General features: G+C 44.7%; 1 protein-coding gene across 1 annotated transcript in view; it reads left to right on the top strand.

The window, feature by feature from the left end:
- The window catches only part of LOC110505895 (neurexin-3a-like), a 614,746-nt gene that overhangs the window by 10,226 nt on the left and 586,828 nt on the right, over positions 1-17,692 (top strand). Inside the window, exons 2-4 of the mRNA XM_036963045.1 lie at positions 3,629-4,971; positions 16,062-16,082; positions 16,912-16,941. Of these exons, the coding sequence (XP_036818940.1) occupies positions 4,266-4,971; positions 16,062-16,082; positions 16,912-16,941 (757 nt within the window). The 5' untranslated portion in view covers positions 3,629-4,265. The remainder of the gene's footprint in view (positions 1-3,628; positions 4,972-16,061; positions 16,083-16,911; positions 16,942-17,692) is intronic.

Below are 17,692 nucleotides of genomic sequence, written 5' to 3'. Positions count from 1 at the left end.
AATCAAACATCTCTCTCTCTCTCATAGCAAATCTTCTCTCGCTTCATCTACCCCTTTCTTTTTCTCTTTTGTTGGTCTCTCTATCTCTGCATTTTGGAAAAGTAAAATAAAATATATTATATCTAGAACCTAACCTATGAATCAGAATAGAGGGTAATGTGTGTCAGCTCTCATGGCACGAATGAGAGGCATGGACATCCTAAAGGACTTACCTGGCATTACATTTTCATTCAACAATGCTCATTCATTTTAAAGGCTGTCGGTCTACTAGGCTGTTACACAGTTGACATAAAAGCAGTGAACACTTTACTGAAAACATCGTTAGCATAAATACACTCAACTTTGAAAACACCCTTGAAGCGATAGTTTGCAAACGAAAGGCATGAAACCATGTGCATGAAGCCGTGGACATCCCCCGGCACATGTTCCCATAGAGTTCACAGCAGTGGTGATCAGAACAGATCGGTCATAGAAGGAAGGAGATGTAAACTACAGCGCCTTCAGAAACACTTCACACCCCTGGACTTTTTCCACATGTTGTTGTGTTACAACCTGAATTTAAAATGGATTAAATTGAGATGTTGTGTCGCTGGCCTACACACAATACCCCAATAATGTCACACTGGAATTATGTTTTTATACCTTTTTTTTTTTACACATTAATTAGAAATTAAAAGCAACCCCTTCGTTATGACAAGCCTAAATAACTTCAGGAGTAAACAGTTGCTTAACAACTCACATAATGCGTTGCATGGACTCACTCTGTGTGCAATAATAGTGTTTAACATGCTTTTTGAATGACAACCTCATCTCTGTACCTCACACATCTGTAAGGTCCCTCAGTCGAGCAGTGAATTTCAAACATAGATTCCACCGCAAAGACCAGGGAGGTTTTTCAATGCCTCGCAAAGAAGGGCACCTATTGGTGGATAGGTAAAAAAATAAATAAACCAGACACCAAATATCCCTTTGAGCATGGCAAAGATATTAATTATACTTTGGATGGTGTATCAATACACCCAGTCACAACACATAAACAGACATCCTTCCTAACTCAGTTGATGTCCTTACAAAGTGTTATGTTTGGGGCAAACCCAACACAACACATCACTGAGTACCACTGTTCATATTTTCAAGCATAATGGTGGCTGCATCATGTGATGGGTATGCTTGTCACTGGCAAGGACTGTGAAGGTTTCCAGGATGAAAATAAAAGGAATAGAGATACAGGCAAAATACTGACGCTGGGAGAAAAATTCACCTTTCAGCAGGGCAAAACCCCCAACCAGAAGGCCAAATATACACTGAAGTTGCTTAAAAAGATGACATTGAATGTTCCTGAGTGGCCTAGTTACAGTTTTGACTTAAACATGAAAGTCTATGGTACAATTTTAAAATGTCTGTCTAATAATTATAAATATTGTTCAAATATTGCACAATGCAAGGGTGAAAACTTCTTACCCAGAAAGACTCACAGCTGCAATCGCTGCCAAAGTTGATTTGACTCAGGGGTGTGAATGCTTAATGAAATTAGGTATTTTTGTATTTAATTTTACAATACATTTTTCAAAATGTATTTTTTTGGGGGGGCGGGGGTTATTTATGTTTTTTTTTTTTCCCAATACAGAATATAGACATACAAACGACAAAATACAGATGCAGACAAACAGACCCACCTGCTCACACCTCCAGCACTCCACATGGCCTCCATCACTCCACATGGCCTCCAGCACTCCACATGGCCTCCAGCACTCCACATGGCCTCCAGCACTCCACATGGCCTCCAGCACTCCACATGGCCTCCATCACTCCACATGGCCTCCAGCACTCCACATGGCCTCCATCACTCCACATGGCCTCCAGCACTCCACATGGCCTCCAGCACTCCACATGGCCTCCAGCACTCCACATGGCCTCCAGCACTCCACATGGCCTCCAGCACTCCACATGGCCTCCAGCACTCCACATGGCCTCAGACTGCATCATTTTGTCTCTCTGTCGCCCAAACACTTTCATCATTTACTGTTGCATTTGACGTTTTACATTGTGTTAACGATGGAGGATAGGTTGATTTCCAGTTCAGTAGACATTTCTTCAAGACGATTAACGAGAAAACCATCGTGCAACCCAACGGGTATCTCACTGGACTTCCTTATGCCATGTCTTGAAATATGCAGACGGATTTAAAGTACATTGACATTGTAATACTTCTGACAGACAACTTTCTAACTCCGCCCATTACTTTTTACCTCATAACATTCCCAGAAGGATTATTGAGTCATTGTTAGTTTTACACTTAAGACATGACTCTGCCATTGTGCGGTAGAATGTGTGAATTTTGTCTCTTGTCTAATAAATTCTATACATTAGTTTATACTGGATTAAGCTTACATTTTAATTGTCAGTTATGTTTCAACATTCCCTCCATTTTGTGTCAACATCAGTTCTTTGTGTCTGGGTTCCAATTGTTCCATTTTTTTATTAGAGCTTGTCAGTTGGATAGGCTCTCTGCAAGGTTTTGTATATTTTACCTATCATATGAACATAATTTTCTGACTCAAATTTGCAAACATTTCTTCAAACTTTTTTTAACTTTTTTGAATATTGTGTGTAGATGGGTAATAAAACAATTACAATTTAATCCATGTTGAATTCAGACTGTAACACAACAAAATGTGGAATAAGTAAAAGAGAATGAATACTTTCTGATGGCACCGTATATTAACTTAAAAATGTAAAAACGTCTCTCAGCCTCATTGCTAAATGTGTAGCATAACATGAGATGCACATGTTTATTTTTACCCCATTGCTAAATGTGTAGAAATACAGAAAGTTAGCTGTTTTTTTTCATTGCACACCCACATTTCTGCAGGCCCACCCATTAAATAATGTCCAGCTAATGCTGCTGGTCTATTAGGGTGTCTCTTGTTTCTGGCCCTGCATATTTAGGTCTCTAGTATTCTAATGTCTCTTCTCCCACCGTATTGTGCAGTCAGCAGAAAGCCCCGTTCATTTCCCTGGCCATCAGATAAGGGACGTCTTTCTATCCTGGCCCGATTGATATTCATAAACTGGCAGCAGAATAATGGTGCTAATTTACCTAGCAGATGACCGATAGCGCTGAACAACCTTTACTGGGGGGAAAAACGGACACTTTTAATGAGGTTTGGTGAACGGCAATAGTATCTCTAACATCAGATACAATGAATTATACACACAGATCTTTCTTTTAGTTATTATGCTTCAATAGTAGGCTACGGGTATTTGTCTGTGTTTGACAATTAGCTCGTCTTAGCAGTGTGGACAAAACGTTTACAAAATGTACATTTACATTTTAGTCATTTAGCAGACGCTATTATACAGAGCGACTTATAGTAGTGAGTGCATACATTTTCATTCTTTTTTCATACTGAATTAAGATTAGATTTTTAAAATAATTTTAAACATTTTTAGGGGGTCTGGATGGGTCTGAAGTAGTAGCCGGGAAAAAGAAGGCCTGTCTGAAAATATCAGTCTGTGTTTGAAAAGTGTACAGATTATGGGATGGTGTGAAAATCAATACTGTGTGTTTGTGTGTGTGTGTGTGTTTTCCCTGAGTGTAATTCTTGTGCTTCCCTGTGTCTGACAGTGATGGAACTGAGGAGATCCAGAGGCTCCCCTGTGAACTACACATCCCAGCAGGCAACATGAAGAAGGATGTCCTGGTCAACCTGACAAAAAGTAGAGTCAGTCCAATCGGACCTCACGCCATGATTCCCCATAGCAACCTCTTTGGACTGTAACTGATTAAAAACGGTTGAACTTTGACCCAGCGGAAGGAGGAACAGTTTTTTTCTCTTCTCTCCTCCCTTCTTCAGGAGGAAAGACAGCTGAAATTACAACTGTTAGCCCAACTACTCATTGTGAAAAGACACCTGTTGTACTAGCAGCAATAAACATCTCTGAGTGGACTTGTGTACGACTGTGGATAGTCCCTGTAGAATTGGATATTAACTCTAAAACTTTTAAACCATACCCAATTCAATGCTATCCAAGCATTCAGGAATATAAACTCCTCTTTCTCTTCATCGTCCTCCTCCCCTTCCTCCTCCTCTTCCTCCTCCTTCCTTCCACCTCCTCCTCCTCCTCCCCTTCCTCTTCCTCCTACTCTCTCTCCTCCTTCCTTCCACCTCTTCCTCCTCCTTCCTTCCACCTCATCCTCCTCCTCCCCTTCCTCTTCCTCCTACTCTTCTCCCTGTTCCTCAACCTCCTCCTCCTTGTTGACCATGGATGTTCTGGGCTTGGCTGCTAGACTACAGCTGATGCTCTTGGCGCTCCTGGGTGTGTGTCTGAGCCTGGAGTTCACCGGGGCCCCCGGCCAGTGGGCCCGCTACCTCCGCTGGGATGCCAGCACGCGCAGCAACCTCAGCTTCCAGTTCAAGACGGACGTGTCCACGGCGCTGCTACTGTACTTCGACGACGGAGGCCACTGCGACTTCCTGCAGCTGATGGTGGTGGAGGGCAAGTTGCAGCTGCGCTTCAGCATCGACTGCGCCGATATCGCCGTGGTGTCCGACAAGAGAGTTAATGATAGCAGCTGGCACTTTGCCACACTGAGCCGCTACGGCCTGCGGACGGTATTGGGGCTGGACGGCCAGGTCAAGACAGACGAGGTGCGGCCCACCGGAGGTAGCCGCCAGCACATGAAGATAATCAGTGACCTCTTCCTGGGCGGCGTTCCGCTGGATATCCGCACCTCGGCGCTCACGCTGCCCACAGCGTGCGACGCCCCGCCCTTCAGAGGAACTATCATGGATCTGAAGTATGGGAACACGGAACCGGTTCTCCTCAGCAGCCTCAGGGTCCGTCTGGAGTCGGACCGGCACTGTACGGAGAACCCGTGTGAGAATGGCGGGAGCTGCTCCGTGGTAGATGGGGAACCTTTGTGTGACTGTTCCAAAACGGAATACAAGGGCTGTTTCTGCAATGAAGGTAAGATCTGATTTCAATGATGCAGACAATTACATTGATGGAAGCAACATTCTTTCCGCAATATTAAGCTGATCCACCCCTTAAAAAAAACATATAAAAAAAACCCCATCTGATTTCAATTTCCTTTACTTTTCCTGAGGGTCTACCTATGCTATCGGGCAAAATATAGGCATTCTTATCAGTGCCTGCAGGGCGGCCACAGGAACCTGCACCTCCTTGGCTAACCATGCTCCTAACCGTGGATAATTTAGCACTCTGGTTTTCCAACCACACAGGGATAATAACACACACTGAGTCAGAGAGATGACTGAGTCAACAACAAAGTCAGAACGTTTCAAAGTAAGTCCAAGAAGCCTTTGGAAAATCATAAAAATGATCTATTGACTAGGACGGAGGAAGGAAATACATTAAGGTTCAAGACTAAACTTACAGTTATGGACATACTACACTAACGGGCACAAGGTTTAGACCTACTCATTCAAGGGTTTTTCTATATTTTGTTGTGTTCTACATGGTCAAATAATAGTGAAGACATCAACATTGATTTGTTAAACACTTTTTTGGTTACTACATGATTCCACATGTGTCATTTCATAGTTTTGATGTCTTCACTATTATTTGACCATGTAGAACACAACAAAATAAAGAAAAACCCTTGAATGAGTAGGTCTAAACCTTGTGCCCGTTAGTGTAGTATGTCCATAACTGTAAGTTTAGTCTTGAACCTTAATGTCTTTCCTTCCTCCGTCCTAGTCAATAGATAATTTTTATGATTTTCCAAAGGCTTCTTGGACTTACTTTGAAACGTTCTGACTTTGTTGTTGACTCAGTCATCTCTCTGACTCAGTGTGTGTTATTATCCCTGTGTGGTTGCAAAAGTAGAGTGCTAATCTGTCCGCGGTTAGCAGCATGGCTAGCCACCGAGGTTCAGGTTCATGGGGCCGCCCTGCAGGCACTGATAAGGATGCCTATAGAGAGAACGGGGGGTTCCTGAGCCCTTTTCTTCCCCAATCACGCAATGGCAGGTGTTAGAATCACATCCTTTTGTGTTCCAGAACATTCTGGAACTGCTTTGACTCAATCACAACCCTCCATCTCCTCTTCTCCTCCATCTCCTCTTCTCTTCCATCTCCTTTTCTCTTCCATCTCCTCTTCTCCTCCATCTTCTCTTCTTCTCCTCCCCAGCAGGTATTGTTCATGGTCAGACAACAAAATTATTTTTATAAATAGTAATTAGAAGGAGCATAGTAATTGGAAGGAGCATAGTAATTGGAAGGAGCATGATTTCTTGGAAAGAGCATAGTAATTGGAAGGAGCATAGTAATTGGAAGGAGCATAGTAATTGGAAGGAGCATGATTTCTTGGAAGGAGCATAGTAATTGGAAGGAGCATAGTAATTGGAAGGAGCATAGTAATTGGAAGGAGCATGATTTCTTGGAAGGAGCATAAGAAAGGCGTTTTCATTTCTAAACGGAGAGTGAATAAATTCATTTATGATTTATTAAGGTCCGCTGAAACAACAGTAATCCATTCATTGGCTTTTCCATGAATTAATTTCAGACCCGGTGAGAAAATCAGAGCTATTAGAGGGTAATGCTATTTCTTATATTCCCTGTTACTTATTGCCCTGTGTCTTTAGTAGGTTAGAGTGGTGGTTCCCAAGCTGCAAGGCAGTGCCCCCCCCACCCCCCGAAAAAAATAAAAATAAATCAACTTACTCTTGAAAGTTGTAATAGTAGAAAGTACAAGGTGCAATTTCCAAATTGGGTAGTGGATCATCAGTTCCTCTTGTCATGTCAGTTATCGCATACCTTAGAGAGATATTTATAACCCATGCCAGCCCCAACTTTTTTTTTTGCCCTTAGATTTTGTTAGTCACTCAAATATTACATTAGCCATTGCAAAATGTATAGCATTGCTGGAAGGGGGGCCTGAGTGAAAACATTTGGGAACCCCTGGGTTAGTGTTTTCTCTCTTTACACAGCGAGTGTCGGCTATAGCCAGTTAACACTTGATCTGATTGAATCTAGGCCTTAAGCTGCTTTGGTTTCCTTCCATGATTGAATTGAGGGAGTATAACTGTGTGTGTGTGTGTGTGTGTGTGTGTGTTTGTGTGTCAAACTCTGGTGACCGGTTCTCTCTCACTGCAGACAAATCCTCAGGAAAGACTGCAAAGAAAAGAACATGGCTGACCTGTATGTAATGGACAAAGTTAAAACCCCTTGTCTGAGTGTTTTACCTCGAGTGGAAAAGCCCATCTATCTATCGATAGCAAGAGATGCTATACCTCACCTTGCTTCCTCCAGACCTCCACTCCCAGTCCTCCATCACCAGGCCCCCTGCTACATGAAGCGAGGCTTGACAGGGCTGCAGCGACCTGGGTTGTGTGAGGTTCTGTCTCACCCTGATTTACAACCCGACAGCAGACGCTCTTCTCCAGCTGATTTATGACTGCTTTCCCTGTCTGTGCTGTTTGCTGCAGACCGCTGATAGGAGGCTTAGTCAGGGGCGGGGCCTGGACCTGTGTGTGTTTGTTTGTGTGTGTGTGTGTGTGTGTGTGTGTGTGTGTGTGTGTGTGTGTGTGTGTGTGTGTGTGTGTGTGTGTGTGTGTGTGTGTGTGCGGGCTGAGGCTGTGAACAAGGAGCTCAGACAATCATGGGAAAATTAAAATCGTTTTACTGGGGCCGAGACGTATTTATGTGGACGGCGTGCCAAGGTACTGCTGCTTTAAATATATAGTATAACACTGCTGGATCGTAAATACAGAATCTACACTCAGACAAACGTAAATACAGTCTACATTCACACACACATACCACAGATACTCACTCCTAGGCCCACAGAACGCACCACTCACCCTATGTCACCAATCTGGGATAGTCCTACACACTGAAACACCTAGACTATAACTGAAGCTTCTAGACTATTTCCAAAGCTTCTAGACTATTACTGAAGCTTCTAGACTATAACCGAAGCTTCTAGACTATTACTGAAGCTTCTAGATTATTACTTAAACTTCTAGACTATAACTGAGGCTTCTAGACTATAACTGAAGCTTCTAGACTATAACTGAAGCTTCTAGACTATTACTGAAGCTTCTAGATTATTACTTAAGCTTCTAGACTATAATTGAAGCTTCTAGATTATTACTGAAGCTTCTAGACTATGTAATCGAACATCTAATCAAACACTTCTATAGGCTATGCAATTGCACGAGAAAACAGAGTGATGGCCTCTATTAAAAAGAGGAGGATACCATCAGCTTTTCATACTATATTTATTTCTCAACTTTCCTAATATTAAGCACATTTCTTATCTTTACAACATGACTATAGCCTACATGGATGGTATTTCCAACATTTATTATATGTAAAGACAAGATTAAATCAAGAATAGTCTGATGGGTGACAGTATTAGCCTATCACTTGTGGTTGATATATTATTACTTGTGAATGATGCCCACTGCCGCATTGCTGTGCTTATAATGTAAGCTTAACAGTTTATCACATTTTAAACATTCAGTTCTGTTCATTGCTTAAAAAGTTTGATGCTAGTGGTTGTATTAATTTGGGATCTATCTGTAAGGGCGTTCGTCTGTAGGAGGAGGAGAAGCGGACCAAAGCGCAGCGTGGTGGTTATTCATATTTTAATAAATCACTACACATGAACAAACTAACGAAAACAAGAAATGTGAGAACGCAAAACAGTCCTATCCTGTGACGACAAACACAGTGACAGGAACAATCACCCACAAACACACAGTGACACCCAGGCTACCTAAGTATGATTCTCAATCAGAGACAACTAATGACACCTGCCTCTGATTGAGAACCATACTAGGCCGAAACATAGAAATACCCAAATCATAGAAAAACAAACATAGACTGCCCACCCAACTCACGCCCTGACCATACAAACTACATACAAAACAAAGGAAATAGAGGTCAGAACGTGACAGTACCCCCCCCCCCAAAGGTGCGGACTCCGGCCGCAAAACCTTGACCTATAGGGGAGGGTCTGGGTGGGCGTCTGTCCGCGGTGGCGGCTCTGGCGCGGGACGCGGACCCCACTTCACCATTGTCTTAGTCCGCCTTATTGTCCGCCTCCGTGGCTTTCTCACCATGGCCACCCTTCTCAATGACCCAACTGGACAGAGGGGCTGCTTGGGACAGAGGGGCAGCTCGGGACAGAGGTGAAGCAGCTGCTCGGGACAGAGGGACAACTGCTCGGGACAGAGGGGCGGCAGCAGCTTGGGACAGAGGGGCGATAGCAGCTCGGGACAGAGGGGCGGCAGCTGCTCGGGACAGAGGGGCGGCAGCTGCTCGGGACAGAGGGGCGGCAGCTGCTCGGGACAGAGGGGCGGCAGCTGCTCGGGACAGAGGGACAGCTGCTCGGGCAGCCCCTGGCTGACTGGCGGCACTGGCGGCCCCTGGCTTACTGGCGGCACTGGCGGCCCCTGGCTGACTGGCGGCACTGGCGGCCCCTGGCTGACTGGCGGCACTGGCGGCCCCTGGCTGACTGGCGGCACTGGCGGCCCCTGGCTGACTGGCGGCACTGGCGGCCCCTGGCTGACTGGCGGCACTGGCGGCCCCTGGCTGACTGGCGGCACTGGCGGCCCCTGGCTGACTGGCGGCACTGGCGGCCCCTGGCTGACGGGCGGCACTGGCGGCCCCTGGCTGACGGGCGGCACTGGCGGCCCCTGGCAGACGGGCGGCACTGGCGGCTCCTGGCAGACGGGCGGCACTGGCGGCCCCTGGCTGACTGGCGGCCCCTGGCTGACTGGCGGCACTGGCGGCCCCTGGTTGACTGGCGGCGCTGGCGCTGGGCTGACTGGCGGCACTGGCGGCCCCTGGTTGACTGGCGGCACTGGCGGCCCCTGGCTGACTGGCGGCACTGGCGGCCCCTGGCTGACGGGCGGCACTGGCGGCCCCTGGCTGACGGGCGGCACTGGCGGCTCCTGGCTGACGGGCGGCACTGGCGGCGCTGGGCAGACGGGCGGCACTGGCGGTGCTGGGCAGACGGGCGGCACTGGCGGCGCTGGGCAGACGGGCGGCACTGGCGGCGCTGGGCAGACGGGCGGCACTGGCGGCGCTGGGCAGACGGGCGGCACTGGTGGCGCTGGGCAGACGGGCGGCACTGGCGGCGCTGGGCAGACGGGCGGCACTGGCGGCGCTGGGCAGACGGGCGGCGCTGGCGGCGTTGGGCAGACGGGAAGCTCCGGCAACGCTGGGCTGAGTAGCTCTCCTAACGCCGAACAGGCGGGAGACTCCGGCAGCGCTGGAGAGGAGGAAGGCTCTGGTAGCGCCGGAGAGGCGGGAGACTCCGGCAGCGCTGGAGAGGAGAGAGCCCCTGCAAGGATGGGCCGGAGAGACAGCCTGGTACGGGGAGCTGCCACCGGAGGGCTGGTGCGTGGAGGTGGTGACGGATAGACCGGGCCGTGCAGGCGCACTGGAGCTCTTGAGCACCGAGCCTGCCCAACCTTACCCGGTTGAATGGTCCCGGTCGCCCTGCCAGTGCGGCGAGGTGGAATAGCCCGCACTGGGCTATGCAGGCGAACCGGGGACACCGTGCGCAAGGCTGGTGCCATGTAAGCCGGCCCAAGGAGACGCACTGGAGACCAGATGCGTAGAGCCGGCTTCATGGCACTTGGCTCGATGCCCACTCTAGCCCGGCCGATACGCGGAGCTGGAATGTACCGCACCGGGCTGTGCACCCGCACTGGGGACACCGTGCGCTCCACAGCATAACACGGTGCCTGCCCGGTCTCTCTAGCCCCCCGGTAACCACAGGAAGTTGGCTCAGGTCTCCTACCTGGCGTAGCCATACTCCCTGTTAGCCCCCCCCCAAGACATTTTTGGGGCTGACTCCCGGGCTTCCTTGCCAACCGTGTTCCCTCATATCGCCGGCTCCTCTCTCCGGCTGCCTCTGCTCTCCTCGCTGCCTCCACCTGTTCCCATGGAAGGCGATCCTTTCCCGCCAGGATCTCCTCCCATGTGTAGCAACCCTTGCCGTCCAACACATCATCCCAAGTCCATTCCTCCTTGTGCCGCTGTTGCCCGTTACCACGCCGCTTGGTTCTGTTGCGGTGGGTGATTCTGTAAGGGCGTTCGTCTGTAGGAGGAGGAGAAGCGGACCATAACCACCACGCTATTCATATTTTAATAAATCACTACACATGAACAAACTAACGAAAACAAGAAATGTGAGAACGCAAAACAGTCCTATCCTGTGACGACAAACACAGTGACAGGAACAATCACCCACAAACACACAGTGACACCCAGGCTACCTAAGTATGATTCTCAATCAGAGACAACTAATGACACCTGCCTCTGATTGAGAACCATACTAGGCCGAAACATAGAAATACCCAAATCATAGAAAAACAAACATAGACTGCCCACCCAACTCACGCCCTGACCATACAAACTACATACAAAACAAAGGAAATAGAGGTCAGAACGTGACACTATCGTATCCCACAGCTGTCCCCGAATGTGTTTGGAATATTTATTTCTCGCACAGAATAGAATAGGTCAACTTGTCACGATCGTCGTAGAGAGGAGACCAAGGCGCAGTGTGATATGAATACATCTTCTATATTTAATGAAGGAAGAACACTAAATCAAACTTACAACACAACAAACGAACGTGACGCTATATATAACCAGTGCCGACACAGGCAACTAGACATAGATAATAACCCACGAATTACCCGAAGAAGATGGCTGCCTAAATACGGTTCCCAATTAGAGACAACGATAAACAGCTGCCTCTAATTAAGAACCACTCTAGTCAACCATAGACATACATAAACACCTAGATAGTAAACGACCCCATAAACCTACAAAACCCCTAGACAGTACAAAAACACATACATCACCCATGTCACACCCTGACCTAACCAAAACAATAAAGAAAACAAAGATTACTAAGGTCAGGGCGTGACACAACTTTTGAACAATGGAGTATAGTAAATTGACATAGGCTAGTGCTTTTGCTGTTCATAAGGCCTACTCATCTTGTTGGCTGACGAAAAGTAAATGTGGACAGTTCTTACAATATCTTCATTATGCACCTCGGAATTGGATAAGGACGCACGCAGTTGCATCCTAGAAGTGTCTGTCTTCACTTGTAGCCTGTGATGGAGAGCCTTGTGAGTGAGAGGTGTGTCCGAGCATGCAGCACTCAGGGAGAAGGGAACAATAGCCACTGGCCGCAAAAGGCATGTTTTTTTTTTGGGGGGGGGGGGGGTGGGGGTGGGGGGAGGTGCATTACAGGGAAATTCAAGGCATTACCAAGTTCTTGTCAAATTGTGAATCAGAGACTGATGAAGTGTGTACAGCCTGCGCAAAAAAAAAAACAAAGCTGAGCTCATGCCTTTCAAGCAACTTTTTTCAAATTATCATTAGAGTCGCATCAGGCAGCCTTACAATGTATTAAAAATCAAAAAATAAAATGCAAATGAATTACTTAAAAATCATACAATGTGATTTTCTGCATTTTTGTTTTAGATTCCGTCTCTCACAGTTGAAGTGTACCTATGATAAAAAATTACAGACCTCTACATGCTTTGTAAGTAGGAAAACCTGCAAAATCAGCAGTGTATCAAATACTTGTTCTCCCCACTGTATAGCCCAACGTTCGTAGAACAACTAAAATGATATGAATAACTCTTAATTAAGCATACAAGAGTACCTATTTATTTGTTAACTGCTCAACACAGAATAGCTGCATGTGTGCACAACCCTCAAATCCTTTGGAGAAAATATCCTTTATTTTTTATTCAGCTCTTTTTTTGTTCAGCTTTGTTCAATTGTTCAAAAATAATGGCACGGAATTTCTGCTAAATGAACTAGTGTAGCCCACAGCCATATGTCATAGCCACATCAGGACCTAACACAAGGACAACTCAGAGTACGCTATTCTGTTCTTCTGAAATACACTACATTTTCACATTATCATTTTTCTTTAGATCTGTCTAAAAATAATTCATGGATTTATTGTGAAGGTGTAGGCTATATTACATGGATTTATTGTGAAGGTGTAGGCTATATTACATGGATTTATTGTGAAGGTGTAGGCTATATTACATGGATTTATTGTGAAGGTGTAGGCTATATTACATGGATTTATTGTGAAGGTGTATGCTATATTACATGGATTTGTTGTGAAGGTGTAGGCTATATTACATGGATTTATTGTGAAGGTGTAGGCTATATTACATGGATTTATTGTGAAGGTGTAGGCTATTTTACATGGATTTATTGTGAAGGTGTAGGCTATATTAAATGGGTTTATTGTGAAGGTGTAGGCTATTTTAAATGGATTTATTGTGAAGGTGTAGGCTATATTAAATGGATTTATTGTGAAGGTGTAGGCTATATTACATGGATTTATTGTGAAGGTGTAGGCTATATTAAATTGATTTATTGTGAAGGTGTAGGCTATATTACATGGATTTATTGTGAAGGTGTAGGCTATATTACATGGATTTATTGTGAAGGTGTAGGCTATATTACATGGATTTATTGTGAAGGTGTAGGCTATATTACATGGATTTATTGTGAAGGTGTAGGCTATATTAAATGGGTTTGTTAGACTTTTTTAAATGTAGAATGTGGAATGTGTGGACGCCAAGAGATGCTAAATGTGTTTATGTTAATTAACAGTCAATTACTTTGAGACCGACAGTAATTTGACAGTCACCGGCTGACGAAATGTCATGACCACCACAGCCCTAGTAGAGACTAATGGTCATGTATCCGCTACGTAATAGTTCAATGAAGAATGAAGAGAAAACATTCAGCGCAAACCTATTCACTAGACGCGTGTGTGTGTGTGTGTGTGTGTGTGTGTGTGTGTATGTGTGTGTGTGTGTGTGTGTGTGTCCACTGGTGGGAAAAACCAAACAATACTATAGAAATAGTCTGTCATTTTAAGAGTAGGTCAGATTAAAAACAAATGAAGAGGGACACACACACACACACACGTCACATTCTCACACCATCCACACACCCTTCTTCTTTCTAATCTGGCTAATTCCTCAGTGTCCTCTCCTGGGACTGAGCCATTTGAATGCCACGGTCAGGAGGTTACGTTGTGGGCTTCAACACTCTATTGACACCAGACAATACTAGAGGACCCCTTCTGAAGAGGAGATTTAGAGGAGATTACATTGAACACTCACGAACACATGTACGTACGCACGCACTCAGGCACACACACACACACATGCACAAACGCACGCAGGCACACACACACACACATGCACAAACGCACGCAGGCACACGCGTGCTATTTAAACAGCTTGTCCTATGTTCAGACAGATGGAATTTGCTCGGTGACTAAATTAATACCTAATACGTAAGTAATATCTGTCTGGTAAAAATAATTTGAGTTGAATCTCTACATCTCCAATACATATCTAATATCTGGATCGTGAAATGATTTAAATTAATCTCTAACACATCTCTGAAGCCTTTAATGGAGACCGACTCAATTAGACGGGTGATAATTTCCTTTCTTAATCACTGCCTGTGGTCGGGGCTAATCAGCAGACTTACACTGAGACAGATTGGTGGGAAAGAACCAAAGCTACCATTTCATCTTAATAGTTTTCACGTTATTATATTGTCAAGGTTTCAATTCTAAAACAATGGAAAAAGACGCTGCATCCAATATGGCTAAATCATTTGAACTGGCCCTGCCTGCATTTGTATTTTTCTCCCTAAAACAAATGTCTTGTCGGTCTGTTTAATGGTGTGTCTCTGCTGTCTTGTCTCAGCCCTGGCCTGGTACCGATGGCCCAATTCCCAAACTCGTTCCTGGGGACCCCAAACTCGTTCCTGGGGACGCCAAACTCGTTCCTGGGGACGCCAAACTCGTTCCTGGGGACGCCAAACTCGTTCCTGGGGACCACAAGGGGTGCACAATTTGTTTTGTTTGTCCTAGCACAACATAGCTGATTAAAATCCAACCCATCCAACCCAATTCCCAAGCTCTAATCCTCAGCCTGTGTGAGAGTTCTCTCAGCTTTTTAAAAACCAATAAGACAAGATGGGACATGAAGTATCCTGATCACATGACCTGATCAGGAAAAGCTCCTGGCATAAGATACAAGTCAAAGGTTTATCATGACATGTACAGAAGTGTTTTAATATTGCAACTTCCTAAGTATGAGGTCTTCTAATGAATAGGAAAGTTGTCTGTTTGGTAGAGTTTGTGTCTGCAGAGAGAGACAACCAAAGGTATGGGACAGAGAGGATTAATAGCACTCATCTCTCCTCTCTCACTCCTACTCACACGCCTTCATCATAAATTCACCACCTGCTAACAGGGATTTGGTGCTTCTGCTAGCTTATATTTATGTCCCAGCTGTGTGTGTGTGTGTTTGTTTACCTGTAAGTGTTACTGAAGCAGAAATATGCTTCCTCAATGTTTTTCTGGATGTATTTGGGGGTCAAAGGGCTGTTCTGGTGATCTGATCCCCTTTCACAGGATGGGACAGATGAGATGATGACAGTGATGTTCTCTCTCGCTACAATATATTCCCTCCAATGTAATATATTTTACTGTAACATACACTCACTATATCCATGAACAGGACAGTGTCAGGTGTGTCAGGTGTGTTAGGTGTTAGGTGTCAGGTGTGTTAGGTGTGTTAGGTGTCAGGTATCAGGTGTGTTAGGTGTCAGGTGTGTTAGGTGTGTCAGTTGTATCAGGTGTATCAGGTGTGTCAAGTGTATCAGGTGTATCAGGTGTGTCAGGTGTGTTAGGTGTTGGGTGTGTCAGGTGTCAGGTGTGTCAGGTGTCAGGTGTGTTAGGTGTTGGGTGTGTCAGGTGTCAGGTGTGTTAGGTGTGTTAGGTGTTGGGTGTGTCAGGTGTCAGGTGTGTCAGGTGTGTTAGGTGTTGGGTGTGTCAGGTGTCAGGTGTGTTAGGTGTGTTAGGTGTTGGGTGTGTCAGGTGTCAGGTGTGTCAGGTGTCAGGTGTGTCAGGTTTACGTGATAGACTTCCTGCCAATGAAATAAGAGGGATTCTAATGATGTAACTCTTTCTTTTCTTCTTTGTTCTTTTTCTTCTTCTTCCAGAGGTCAACGACAATATTCCAGGTAACTTTTCAGAGGAAAACCATCTCCTCTTAGAAATATAAAAATCATTGACCACTTGTTATATACAGATGTAGGATCTTAATTTGAGCCAGTTTGCAACAGCAGGAAAATTATCCCAGAGAAACAGGAAATATGAATTATTATGTGGATTATAATTAATGTACATTTTTGTAGGGGTTGATAAATCAAGTCTAACATATCTAAGTGGAACTTACAAACTTCAGAACCCTTTTTAAATCTCTAATACACTAGACATGTTTTTATTTCTTGCATTGGAAAGTTGTCAGTCAAATGAAGATCCTACATACATCTGTACATGGTACTAATAAAAACATAGCATTTCTTAGGATGGAAAATATTTTTGGGTGTGTTTTTGGCAGTCATGTTGTTATAACCTAAATACTCCTACAAAGATGTCTGTACTACTACATAGCTACTTCTTAAGTTAAACTATTTCAGAAGGCTACATAAGCTGTGGGAAGCTTATGTAGTGGTGTAGAAGTCTAAGGCACTAAATCTCACTACAGACCCTGGTTCGATTCCAGGTTGTATCATAACCGGCCGTGTTTGGGAGTCCCGTAGGGCGGCGCACAATTGGCCCAGCGTCGTCCGGATTAGGGTTTGGCTGGAGTAGACCGTCATTGTAAATAAGAATTTGTTCTTAACTGACTTGCCTAGTTAAATAAATGTTATACTTTCTCTCACGGGAAAATGTGGGCCATCACAATACTGTACCTATATAGTATTTGAAAAATAGGTTCTGAAGTGCTCTCTCTCTCTCTCTCTCCTTTTTTCTCCATCTTTCTCTCGTTCGTTCGTTCCCTAAAAGGATTTTCACATATGATGATGGCGGAGCAAGGTAGGCCTCTCTCTTCTTTTCTCACCATCATTTGTTTCAGCGTGTTTGTGTGTTTTTTTTGTGATGTTTTGAAAATGTTCTCTTCAGATGACAAATGCACATTTTCCTCTATATGTGATGTTAATAACATTGTTACAGTGTTACATCAATGTACAGCGTTGCATCAATGTACAGCGTTACATCAATGTACAGCGTTACATCAATGTACAGCGTTACATCAATGTACAGCGTTACATCAATGTACAGCGTTACATTTATTTTACATCAATGTTACAGCGTTACATCAATGTTACATCATGTTAGTGTTACATCAATGTTACAGTGTTACATCGTGTTACAGTGTTACATCATGTTACAGTGTTACATCATGTTACAGTGTTACATCATGTTACAGTATTACATCATGTTACAGTGTTACATTATGTTACAGTGTTACATCATTTTACAGTGTTACATCATTTTACAGTGTTACATCATGTTACAGTGTTACATCATTTTACAGTGTTACATCATGTTACAGTGTTACATCATGTTACAGTATTACATCATGTTACAATGTTACATCAGTGTTACATCATGTTACAATGTTACATAATTTTACAGTGTTACATCATGTTACAGTGTTACATCATGTTACAGTGTTACATCATGTTACAGTATTACATCATTTTACAGTGTTACATCATGTTACAGTGTTACATCATGTTACAGTGTTACATCATGTTACAGTATTACATCATGTTACAGTGTT

The sequence above is a fragment of the Oncorhynchus mykiss genome, chromosome 25, assembly GCF_013265735.2.
Source record: "Oncorhynchus mykiss isolate Arlee chromosome 25, USDA_OmykA_1.1, whole genome shotgun sequence".
In the NCBI taxonomy this organism is placed as follows: domain Eukaryota; kingdom Metazoa; phylum Chordata; class Actinopteri; order Salmoniformes; family Salmonidae; genus Oncorhynchus; species Oncorhynchus mykiss.
The sequence above is the reverse complement of the archived record's forward strand: the minus strand, read 5'-3'. Positions and strand labels throughout refer to the sequence as shown.